The sequence below is a fragment of the Vespa velutina genome, chromosome 13 (genome assembly GCF_912470025.1).
Source record: "Vespa velutina chromosome 13, iVesVel2.1, whole genome shotgun sequence".
Taxonomy (NCBI): domain Eukaryota; kingdom Metazoa; phylum Arthropoda; class Insecta; order Hymenoptera; family Vespidae; genus Vespa; species Vespa velutina.
In genome coordinates, this window is record NC_062200.1 from 3225890 (window position 1) to 3239162 (window position 13273).

Below are 13273 nucleotides of genomic sequence, written 5' to 3' on the forward strand. Positions count from 1 at the left end.
AGTATGTAGAAAAAAATGAAGTCTTTTTCCTTTTTTTTTCTTTTCTTTTTTGTTTTCTTTTGTTTTTTTTTTGTTTTTTTTTTTTGTTCTTTTTTGTTTTTTTTTTTTAAACGAATGATCGTAATTTATCAAAATTGATCTTTGAACGCCGAACTTATAGACACACCTAAGAGACATGTGCACGGAGAGAAATATTAATTAAATCGAAGTTGCCATCGACTAATCGAATTCGCGTATCGATCGAACGTCCATTTCGTTCTACGTACACGCAATACGTTCAATTCTATATACACATAGAGAGTATGTGTTATTGTAGTTGTTATTTTTTTTTTTTTTTACGTATGTACGAGACAGAGAAAAAGAATCTACATGAAAAACTATATTGATTATTTTCAATGCAGACATTTTTCTATTAGACGTAATATCGAATAATTCGAATCGATGCCACGTGGTCTACTTAATAGTGAAAGACACGATTGAATCTACGTTTCGAGAGGTCGATCGTGACAAACTGGAACGACAAAGTGATTAACAAAATTCGTTTCAATATCTTTAGCTTTTATTTCTATTAATATCGATCATTTGTGAATTCGTGAATTTTTCTTTCTTTATTTCTTTTTTTAATTATTTTTTCTAACACATCAAAAACGTTTACTTCGTGAATTTTCTATTTTTGTGAATAATTCAGATCGAGAATCTAAATGTTTTTTTTTTTTTTTTTTTTTTCATTTTTTTTTATTTTTCTTTTTTTGACATCTTTTTTTTTTCTTTTTTTTTTTTTTAGAAGGATTTCATTTAAACGAATGCAATTATTTATAATTCTTCTTCTTTTCTTTCCTAATATTTATATCCTTCAAGAAGTAAATTCGTTGATTATAAGTAATATTTGTCATTACAAAAAAGTGAAGAGAATTAATGATTTTAAGAATGATGATGATGATGATATTATCCTTTCGATTGATCATGAAATTAGGCATCGATCGACGATCGAGAAATATCCTGAATGTCCCGAAATCGAACCTCTCTCATATTCTAAAACGCTATACGCAGAGAAAAAGGGATTAATACAAAATCTAACGTTCAATTGAGAACTGACGAATACAGATAGAATAAATTGCATTTATAGAGAGAGAGGTTTTTTTTACATTATTATTAATATAATTAATAATAGTGTAGTATATGTATATATATATATATATATATATATATATATATATGTGTGTGTGTGTGTCTGCGTGTATGAATATCAGTGTACATGTAATATGAATTTCTTTGTTTTTAGCAAACAGACGTTTCTTTCTTGTTCTCGACGTAATTGTAAATAGTAATAGTAATATTATAATAATAATAGTAGATTAAATTCATAGGCATCATCGACATTATGTTATTTTACAGTTCTTTTTCTATTTACATTGAATACACTGTCACCGTTATCCCTCGACAGAATTAATTAACTTAATAATTATAATAATTATAATAGCAATAGTAATATGTATATATATATATATATGGAAGAAAAAAAAAGAAAATCGAACGAACGAACAAACAAACGAACAAATAGAAATAAATGAAAGTGAAACAAAAAAACAAATGGTTTTAAATATTATCACGTGTTCTCTACGATACATATCCAAGAAGGACTATCGAACACTTCCTTGGCTCCTTTGCTCGACGAGGACTAAGAGGGGAAAAATGCACGCACAAATATGTTACGTTATTCTCGAGAATATAAAAATTACGACTTCCTACATTTTTTTTTATTTATTTATATATATATATATTTATTTATTTATTTATATGTATATATCTTAACAATCTACAAAAAGTTTTGTCCTGTCGAACTTATGCCAAGGATGTTCCTCGTAGTCGCGAAGAGGAAGAAGAACTCTATTTAATTATAAATACATTTAAGTGTATTTCATTTACAGGATATCTTTATATCTAATTGATTTTACGTGATGTAAAATTGGAAAAGAAAAGAAAAAAAAAAAAAGAAAGAAAGAAAGAATTTCGTTCCCGATGAAACGTAGAATCAATTATATTGATTATTTTATATTCGCTTCAGTTAAATAATTTAATATTAGTTTCGAAAAGTATTAGAAAAATTTCGTTTGCTTGCTTTATTTGTTTTTGTTTTTTTTTTCCCCCGAATCAATGACCTACGTACTTAATCGGTCGATTATTTATGATATCCTGTATACGAATATGTGTGTGTGTGTGTGTATGTGTGTACGTACATATGTATGTATTCGTGTATTTTTTTTAAGACCAATAAGAGTGCGACAAAGACAGACGAGTTTCATTTAAATTTAATCTACATTGGCCACAATTTTTCGGCCATTCGGAGAACGACTTCATTTTATTATCCTTTTATTTAATCGTTTATATATATATATATATATATATATATATATATATATATGTATATATACACATACACATATCGATTAATCAGAGAAAATTCTACGCACTTTTTAAATAGCGATTGGACACGATAAAAGTTAAAGGGGAGATATGGGTTAGAGATATTTTTTCATTTATTTTCCTCTCTCTCTCTCTCTCTTTCTCTTAATTTTTTTCTTTCTTGTTTTGAATCATTTTTCTCATAATAATTCTCATTCGATACAAACATTAATATCGTCGTCAAATCATTTTCATGTATCTTTTACTTCATCTTTTACATCGTCTTTTCCATTTGACATTTTATTTTCTTTTTTCTTCCTTTTTCCTTTTTGATTGTTATTAAAAGACGAAGATTAAAAAGAAAAAAGAAAAAAAAAAAAAAGGAACATACTTTTGCCGATCATTGATCTATGGATATATGATGGTCATTTAAATTCTCTCCTTTTTCGTGGGAAAATTCTCTCCTTTTTCTTTCTCGTGATAAATTCTTCTCTCTTTATTTCTTTCCTTTATTTTTTATTTTTATTTATTCTTTTCTTTTCTTCCTTTATAATCCGCACGATTATAAAGACGTAACGATTAGAAAGAGTAATAGAAGTTTGTTTATTTACAGACACCGAGAACATTTTTAAAAAATCGACGACCGAACTTTTTGTACCGTTGTTCTTTTTTTCTTTTTTCTTTCTTTTTTTTTTTCTTTTTTAAAAAATGTCTCGCAGATGTACACGCGATTTCTTAGTTCTTTTTTTTCTTTTTTCTATTTTGTTTGTTTGTTCAATATTTCAAACGGATAAAAATTAATCTACATGATTCTTTTTCTTTTCATGTATTTTTTTTTTTTTCCTTTATTCTTTTCTTATCTTTCGATTAACAGTGATTCGAATTTACTCGAAATGTGTTCGATCGCCGAGACTAATTCTAAACGGGACAGTTAATCGATCAGATCTAAATTCTTTACGTTTCCAGTACTTATCCAAAAATTGGAAGCAGTAGCGAATGGAAGAGAAAAAAAAGAAACTAAGAGTCTTAGTTTAGAAGGACGTCGCTACTAATTCTTTTTTCTTTTCTTTTCTTTTTCTCTTTTAACTATTTCGTCCTCCTTAGTTCTTTCATTTTTCCCTTCATTAATAATAGAAGATAATTTACAACTATTCTAATTACGATTTATCCAGCTTCGATCTCCTTGGTGTAATTTTATAATATGTATGTACGCGTACATATGTATGTATATCTTACGTAAATCGAATCTTAAAACTTTCTAATCTATTTATTTACATAAACGATCATCGTCGATCTCTCTCTCTCTCTCTCTATCTCTTTCTCGCTCTATCTTTTTTATTTTCTTTCTCTCATACTACTTTTAATTCCCATTTCCTCCTTTTATCTCTTATCAGAGATAATAATCGAAATAACGTTTAACGCTAAAATGTGGAAAGGCTTCGGGCTACTTTCAAGGTACACGAATTTATCAAAGTCATAATCGCTAATATTTACAGGCTTGGTGTGTTGTGCATTTACAAAGTGTGTTTTTCCCCAAATGGGATATTTTTATTTATTTTTTTTTTTTCTTTCTCGATAAAACGTTCTAAACAACAACGTCGCAATTTTTCTTTTACACGATTTCATCCAACCGATTCGAACAATTATTTTCTTTCTCTCTCTCTCTCTCTCTCTCTCTCTCTCTCTCTATCTATCTTTTAAATTTTTAGGTTTCTTTTTTTTATTACACATTTCATATGAAAAAACAAGAAAAAAAAAAGAAAAAAAAAAAAATTTGATTTCAAACAATCAGAGAATATAATCTCGTTGCAAAAAAAAAATAAGTTATCATCTAATTAGTAATTAGTACATCGAGAGAGTTAGTCTGCATTTTTTTTTTATGTTTCATAGACAGATTTAATTTGATATAGCTTTTAATCACATTGCTTTTCTTTTTTTTTTTTTTTTTCTTTTTCAAGTTATTCATTCAATTTCACAGACTAATAGGAATACCGAATAATATATATATATATATATATATATATATATATATATATATATATATATATTTTTTTTTTCTTCCCATTTTATAAACATCTTCTTTCGTCGTCGAAAAAGCGAGAGAATTAAAATTTGCGACGCGTCGCTTTATTACAACGCCGAAGTATATTGGCAGTGCTGATGTGAAAAGTCTATCGTGTGATAAGAATAATTTAATAAAAGCGCAGTATTTATTCAATTATGATCCATGAATATAGATTTTTCATTGGATACATAAAAAAAAAACCGCGTATATATAACATTTGTATATTCCTACCTTTTGAGACTCTGATCTCTAAGAAAAAAAAAAAAAAAAAAAAAAAAAAAGAAGAAATGAAAAAAAGAACTAGAGAAATGATTTTACCCCCGAGAAAACATGACTATACAGGAAGATTCTCATCTCTCGTTCGATTCTCATTGTTAGTATATTCATTTATTCTTCGAATTAAATAATTTTTATATTGTTATGAGGCTCCAATAATTTTTTGGAAAGTGAAACTTTTGATATGTCGAAAAAGAAATTCTTATTGTCTTAAAAGTAAAAAGGAAGAAAAAAAAATGATCATAAAAATCGAACGAGTAGGTGATCGATATTCGCGAGCCTGCGTAATAAACGCGTGTAAATCTATATGCGTGTGTATGTATATATGTATGTGTACGTATACGTGTATACTTGTGTTAGTTTATCTCCCTTTTTTTCTTCATAATATTAAACGTGTGTTTAATTAGTACTATTACACTTGTACGTCTGAGAAATATTTTTTACGCTATCTTTAAGATCATCAGCAATGTATTATTTATTATAAACGCGATTAATTAAGGCCTCTTAGTTACTAAAAACAGGTCATTATGGTTCCTTAACGACTGACCACTTTCTCTCATCACTATTATCATTCAAATTCTATCAACGTTAAAGAGATAAAATTATTAGTATTTTTTTTTTCTTTTTTTCATTTTTTTGCCTTTGTTTCTTTCTTTCGCAATGTACGTTTAGTCATATTTTTTATTTCTTTCATTTTTTTTTCTCTCCCCAGATGCCCTTCGAAAATATTTTCGAATCAAAACTTTCTTGTTTTTTTCTTCTTTTTTTTTCTTTTTTCTTTTTTTTTTTTTTTTTTTTTTAACGATTCCGACGAATTTTGAAAAGTGCTTGGTCTTCTTTATTTGTTTTCTTTTGTGTTTTATTTATTTTGTCTCTTTACTTTAAAACAGATGAAACACGATTATGTTCATTCATTTATCCTCATTTATCCTTTAGTGCACTTTATTTTTCTCTCTATTACTGTTAGACATGTTTTTTATAATTTTTTTTTTCTTTTTTTTTTTTTTCGGAAAATTCGTAATTTAAACTTTCTAATCCCTCTTGCCTCGTTGTTAGGCAATTCTCTTTTTTAAAATAGAATCATGTATAAGAATAATAATTTTGCGAGGTGAAAAATAATATATAGGATAGAAAATAATATCGAAGAAAACAAAAAATCAATCGATCTTTTGCACCCGTCGAATAATAATATTTTATTTGTATGAAATATATCGACTTATCTCATTTTGAAAGTACACACACACAAAAAAAAAAAAAACAACACAAAGAGTGATTGATTATGTACATTTTACTAGCATCCACAGGATTATTTCATACAAATACTTAGTGATCCAGTATAACGTTACTTCTTTCTGTAAAAATTTCTTACTTAGATACTTATTACATACAAACATACAACATACATACATAAATACGTCGAGAAAATAGTTAATGAAATAGAACGAAAGGAGGTAACAACTGAAAAAAAAAAGAAAAAAAAAAGAAAAAAAAAAAGTTAAAAAAAAAAAGAAAAAAAGAAAAAAAATGAAACAAACAAAATGAAAAAATTGCGATTGAGCGAATTGAATTGTACCATGATCAAAGAGACAAGAGAGAATCTTCATCGATTTTATCACAATTTTTTATTCTCTCTCTCTCTCTCTCTCTCTCTTTCTTTTTATCTTTCTTCTTTCCCTCATTCTTTATCTTCGAATTAGAACGAATCTGTGCATACGTGTGTGTAATTCGTGCCAGGCCATTTTTCATAACGAACAAGTCATTATTTCTTTTAGATCTTCATTATTATTTCGGTGTAACCGTAGATTACGAAATCTTACAATTATCGTCACCTAGCTTCCATTAATATTTATAAACATGCACACACACACACACACACACATATATATATATATATATATATATATATATGTATATATATATGACAATTTATATTCATTTCATTTTTACGTTCGACGTTAAGGAAGAAAATAAAAAAAAAAAAAAATGTAAACAACAACCAACACTAATATCCCTGCTGCCTGTCTTCAGTGCATAATATGTGCTGGCGTTTTCTTATTTGCTTGAATTAAATGCACTTTGTATTACACATACAGATAATTTTACGTATGCGTCGTATTATAAGTTTTATACGTACATTAAAAGCAAAAAAATACTTTTTCTATCTCTCTCTCTCTCCCTCTCTTTCTTTCTTTCTTATTTCACTCTTTTCTTTTCTTCTTTTTTTAATCGTGGTGCAGTGTTAAATGCCTCGACCTATCAGCTACAGACTGGCCTAAGTATTTTTTTTTTATCAGTGTCTTCTTTAAGTATACTCATCGTCGTCGTCGTCTAACTCGTTTAATAGGAAACATTAATTACACGCGTTCATTCTTTCTCTCTCTCTTTCTCTCTCTCTCTCTCATTCTCTCATCGCATACATACAGAGGGGACAAGCATACCAATACTTTACACAACATTCTCTCACGTTACTATATATTTCAAATGTCTATAACTTCATTCTCGATTTCGTTAATTGAATTGCAAATTGTGAAAAAAGTGTCCACGAAACTTCGACAAATCTTACTAGGATATAACTCTTTCAGGATTTTGTTTGTTTATTTATTTATTTATTTGTTTATCTCTTGTTCTTTGCCTTCGTGATAGTTCTTTTTTCTTTGTTTTTTTTTTGTCTTTTTACTGACCTCAATCAACAGCAAGTAAATCTTTCCATTCGTGTATTCTCTCGTTCCGTTTCCAATAACGTGGATATAAGAAAAAGAAATTAAACAAGTACAGCGTTGTTGAGCTTCGAAGATGGGAATAGGATTATTTTCACTCGTAGATCCTAAAATACTTTTATTTATCGAACTGTTAAATATTACTATCGAGAGGATGATACGTGGACGATGATTCAGGACAACGAATGATAGAAGTTGATCTTCGAAAAGGATCGATTAAAATGTTAAGTTAAAAGAAGTTAAAAGAAGATAAAAAAAAAAAAAAAAAAAAAAAATAAGAATTTTTTGCAAGCTAAGGATGGTCTAGAGATTGCAAATTAAAAAGAAAAAAAAAATATATATATATATATAAATATAAATGGATGGAATGTTGTACGTTAGTCCATTTATAGATCAATGATTTTTCTTCGAAGATCACCTCTTTTATTCGTACGTTCTCAAGAATCTTGTTCAACATCCATGTTCTATAGATCCCCCAAATAGTTCATATCTCACTTTGAAAGATAATCGCTAAGTGAGTCGTAACTAACACGTTGTTTAATCGAACCTTTCTATTGGACGAAGTTTCTTGGCTACTTTAGGAGAAAAAAACAAACAAAAAAATATTATACGCATAATATATCCGAACATTGAATTTTCGTCGTTTCTAAATATAATCGAGGTAAGTGTGCTCGTTAAAAAAAGTTGATGAGGAAAAAAAATGCAATTGCATTTTGTAAATATGATGATTCGAATGATCGATAAATCACGATGATCGTGAATAGGTATATCGTTAAAAAAAGAAATAATTAAAACTATAAGTAACCATGAACTTTGATGGCAATCAACGTGATTCGATTATAAACATACAGAACGACCTTTTGAACTTAGATAATAAAGTATGGATCTCCAAAAAAAAAAAAAAGGAAAAATAACGATTAGACGATATTATTAATTGGAATAGATTGTTAGAAACGATGATAATTAATTAATGCGCTCTCTCTCTCTCTCTCTCTCTCTCTCTGTCTATCTCTCTTTCTCTCGAAACATGTTTCACTAACACGAAACAGTAGCACAGCGTTTATTTGTTTTGTCTTTAATTACGATGGATCAATCAATCTACGGGATATATATCAGATAAATCTATTTACACGATGAATATGATGAATTTATATACAAATGATGTGTGTGAATTTTTTCAAACGGTCGGGTCCATCGTTTTCTATATTTTCGTTTTCTGGTTCTTTTTTTCTCTTCTTTTCTTTTCATTTCTTTTCTTTTCTTTTCTTTCCCTTTTTTTTTTTTACTTTCTATGTCTATTACGAGAAAAGAATTAATCGCTGAGATACGAAAATTTGACATATCGATTACAATGTTCGCTTGGTAAAGAACGCTTGGTAAATTTAATTACGATTAAGTATTATTTCAAATATTCTTCAATATTTTTCACCATTCGCTCTATATGCTCTGTTGAAAATTCTAATTATTTTTTATTATTATTATCATTATCATTATCATTATCATTATCATTATCATTACCATTATCATTATTATTATTAATTCCTTTAAGATACACGCGACCTCAAACGCGGCTACTGTACAATGATTTTTCTATTTCTTCGATTTTTCTTTTTTCTCCTCCTTATTCCCCACCATCTCCTTCTTCTTAATCTTCCTCTTTTATCTTATGCCTTTTTTTAAAACTTCGTTAACGCAATAACGAAATGAAAGTGGTCGCGTGCATTCCTTTCCCTCTTGCGAATACGGGAACATCATTTAAAAATACTTAGAAGATAGATAAATTACTTAATTACGACTATCTATGTATTTCTCTCTCTCTCTCTCTCTCTCTCTCTCTCTCTCTCTCTCTCACATATACACATACACACATACATACACTCACTCTTTCTCTCATTATTCACTAATCATATTAAAACTCAATTCGAGTTTATTCGCGTAAAAAAGAGAACACATGTGATTCCTGTTCATTAAAGAAACCAAGAAAAATAAAAGATATAAAGAGAAACAAAAAAGAATATATATATACATACATACATACATATATATATATATATATATATATATAGAGAAAAGAGTCAAACGAGCGACACAATACAACACTTACTACAGTGTTCTAAATACAAATACGTCTATCTAGATATTCTTTTCTAGTTTATCTTTTTTCCCTTCCATTCTTTCTTTCTTTCTTTCTTTCTTTCTTTCTTTTTTCTTCCTTCCTTGTTTTCTCTCTTTCTTTCTTTTTTTATTTATTTATTTTTTTTTCTTTACTTCCTTAAGATATATTTCCCTGTGAAACTACGAATTCCTTCATGTAAGACTCCTTAAAATCTAAAATCACACTCAGAACGTATAATTATCGTTATTTATATCGTTATTATTAGTAATCAATTAATCAATTAATTAATCAGTCAATCAATCAATCAATCAATCAATCAATCAATCAATCAATTAATTAATTTATTCATCATTATAAACTAATCGTTTTCTTATTATGCATCATCATCATGCGTCCGGCTCGTTTTCATATTTATTCTTTCTTAGCTGATCAAACGTTTGAAAATATTTCCTTCGAGAGATCACGTTTACAACAGAAACAAAAAAGCCACTATTTACTAGTAACTTTTTCGTTTTTCTATTCTCTCTATTGTAACCTCGTTTCTAATCTGCTTTTTTTTTCTTCTTCTTTTTTATTTGTTTCCGGTCGCTCGCACAATTATTCATCTCGGCAGTGTATTTTAAATGGAATATACATATGTAGTACTTATATCGTGATCCAACACGTCCGATCGTTCTCTTTAAATTGATTTTTTCCCATGATCGTTTGATAAAAAAAAAAAAAAAAAGAAAAAAGAAAAAAAAAGGAAAAGAAAAAAAAATTTAACGTCTCCCAACATACTACTAAACGATGTAATTGTTTTTTTCTTGATTTTTTTCTTTTTCCTTTTTTTTTTTTTTTAATTTTTTGTTTTTTTTTTTTTTTCCGAACGATTTCACCTCTTTCCAAGTTAATCTCGCAAAATACAGATTTTTACGATCGTAGATCATCAAGTTGTAATGTGTTTTTCGTGATTGTGATCTAGTTTTCTTTTTGTTATTTTTTTTGCTTTTTTAATTTTTTGAAACGACACAACGGACAAATGGTCTCACGATTTAATATCGGTCGAAAAATTTTTCCCCAAGCGATAGGAAAAATGGGAGGGAAGGGAAAAAAGAAAAATTGAAAAAGAAAAGAAATGAGATATTAGAAAAGGAAACAATAGCGGAAGTTCAATTTCACCGTAAGCAACAAGTCGCGCATGGATCATGATAAAACGTCATAAACTTGATGATTATTACAGGAATCTTTTGTAATTTTTGGAAATATATAACATAATTATGTATATATTTCTTTCGTCGATCGACCGTGTTCGTGATTAAAATACAATACTTAGAAACTAATTATAATTTGATCGGTCGACGTTCACATATTGTTAATTCGCCGTTTATCGATTTTAACAATTTCGATGAATTCCTAAAAAAATCGTTAAAAGACTGTAATATCAAAGTCTTCGTACGATTTTACGATAAGATTAGAACAAGATTAGACGTATAACATATCTCGTATTTTTCGAATATTCAGTTCGAACGTGCTGCTTCGGCTACGATTATTTCTAAACGACAACGAGAATGAAAAAGGGGCTCTCGTTCATTCTCAAATACAATTGTACGTTTTTTTTGTTTTTTTGGTTCTTTTTTTTTGTCTTTTTTTTTTTGTTTGTTTGTTTTGTTTTGTATCATTTTCTATTGCCGACAAGCTTACGTTCTATGGATTTAATTGAAAAAAATCGAATTCGAGTCGGCATTAAAAATCAATCCTCTACTCTCATCGTTTCTCGGCTCATACGAAATGGATTCGTTCGATTAATTTTCTATCGAAGTAACAACCACGAGTTCTCCAGTCTCTTTTTCTTTTTTCTTCTTTATTTTTTATTTACTTGCTTATTTATTTATTTGTGAACTTTTACTCCTTTCTTATTTCTCTTTCCAAAATCAATAACTTCACGACGTTCACATTTCTTGATCATATTTATCGTCTTAATAATGACATTAAAAGTTATCGATCACAATGTCATGTATCTCGATTACTTCGAAAATATCCTAGCCCTAAAATGGCCCTGGAAAAATCGATCGATCTTATAAGGTTGATCATGTATATATATATATATATATATATATATATATATATATATATATATATGATCTTTACATGTGTATAACATATATATATATATATATATATATATTATATATGGAATACACATGTAGATTTATTTGTGTATGTACATGAGATCGTCGAAAATCTTTTAATTTTCTTACTCTTTCTATCTCTTTCGTAAAAACATGCGCGATCTCGAAAGAGACATAACGATCGATCATTCGAAACACGTTGATCTTTATCTACGATCGAAACAAGATCGATTTATCATCGATAAAGTATATACACGCGTCGTATCGTTAAATATATATATATATATACACATACATCATATATATATATATATATGTATATATATACATATAAATGAATTCACACGTCCGTAATTTCTAAATAATCATAGAAAAGAGTAAAAGATAACAAGAGACTGGATCATCGTGTGGATCGATCGATTGATCGATCTATGAGACATTATTATTCTTTCAATTGGTCTTTTCGGTGTTTCGTTTAGTTATCTCAGATCAATTTTACAATACACGAGCCTCTCATTTGCGCCTCTCTCTATTTCTTTGTCTCTCGCTCTCTCTCTCTCCCTTAACAAATTACATCTTCTATCTCGTTCTCCTAGGCTCTCTTTTTCTCGTCGCGTTACTTTCGCGATGCGTCTACCCTCCCAACCCTTATCTAAACACACACACTCTCTCTCTCTCTCTCTCTCTCTCTCTCTCTCTCTCTCTCTCTCTCTCTCTCTCTCTCTCTCTCTCTCTCTCTCTCTCTCTCTCTCTCTCTCTCTCTCTCTCTCCCTTTCTCTCGCGTGTATACAATATTTATAATATATATAGATATACATATATGTATATATATATATATATCTATATTTGTACATACATGTGTATTCTTCTCTCGTTTATGTGCGCGTGTTCGTGTGTGTACGTGTACATGTAAGAGTATGTGTTTTTTGTGTTTATGTATTATATCGGCTAGTCAAAAATTGAAGCTACAGTGTGCTCGGCAGTCTATTGTCTCTCTTGGCTCTTCTTCGCTATTTTTCATTCTCTTTCTCTCTTTCTCTCTCTCTCTCTCTCTCCCCCCCACCCTTTCTTCTTATTTTCTGTCATCTTCTCCGTTTCTTCCTTCTTCCTTCTTGTTTTGTCTTCCCGGATAAGTATAAACTCGCTTCTCTTTTTCTTTCGAAAAGATCGTCCAAATGACGACGTAAAAACGAGAATACGTCTAAGGAATACCGGGAAACACGGTCCATTCTTGTGAGTTACATGTCCTCTCTATTTCTCTCTTTCTTATTTTCTCTGTCTCTCTCTCTCTCTCTCTCTCTCTCTCTCTCTCTCTCTCTCTCTCTCTCTCTCACACATACACACACACATACACACGCATACACTCTTTTTTTCTATCTTTCTTTCTATCGCTCATTCATTCTTTGTTTGTGTTTTTTTTTGTGTGTCTCTTTCTTATTCCACGGAGAAGATTTATTCCCATTGGTGAGGAGAGGGTGGCAGTTCCGAAGGGTGGGCCACCGTTGAGCTGCAAGTTGTATGAAAATATTTTTAAATGACAATCTCTTTGGAAATAGGTATATATATATATATATAAATAATTAGT

General features: G+C 29.0%; 1 protein-coding gene across 2 annotated transcripts in view; it reads right to left on the reverse strand.

Annotated features, from left to right (window-relative positions):
- Nucleotides 1–6014: 6014 nt before the first annotated feature.
- The window catches only part of LOC124953828 (serine/threonine-protein kinase NLK), a 114249-nt gene continuing 106990 nt past the window's right edge, over nt 6015–13273 (reverse strand). Inside the window, exon 10 of one of the 2 annotated variants that reach the window (XM_047505792.1) lies at nt 6015–13195. In XM_047505792.1, the coding sequence (XP_047361748.1) occupies nt 13141–13195 (55 nt within the window). In that variant the 3' untranslated portion in view covers nt 6015–13140. The remainder of the gene's footprint in view (nt 13196–13273) is intronic. The other variant, XR_007102352.1, reaches the window with a different exon arrangement.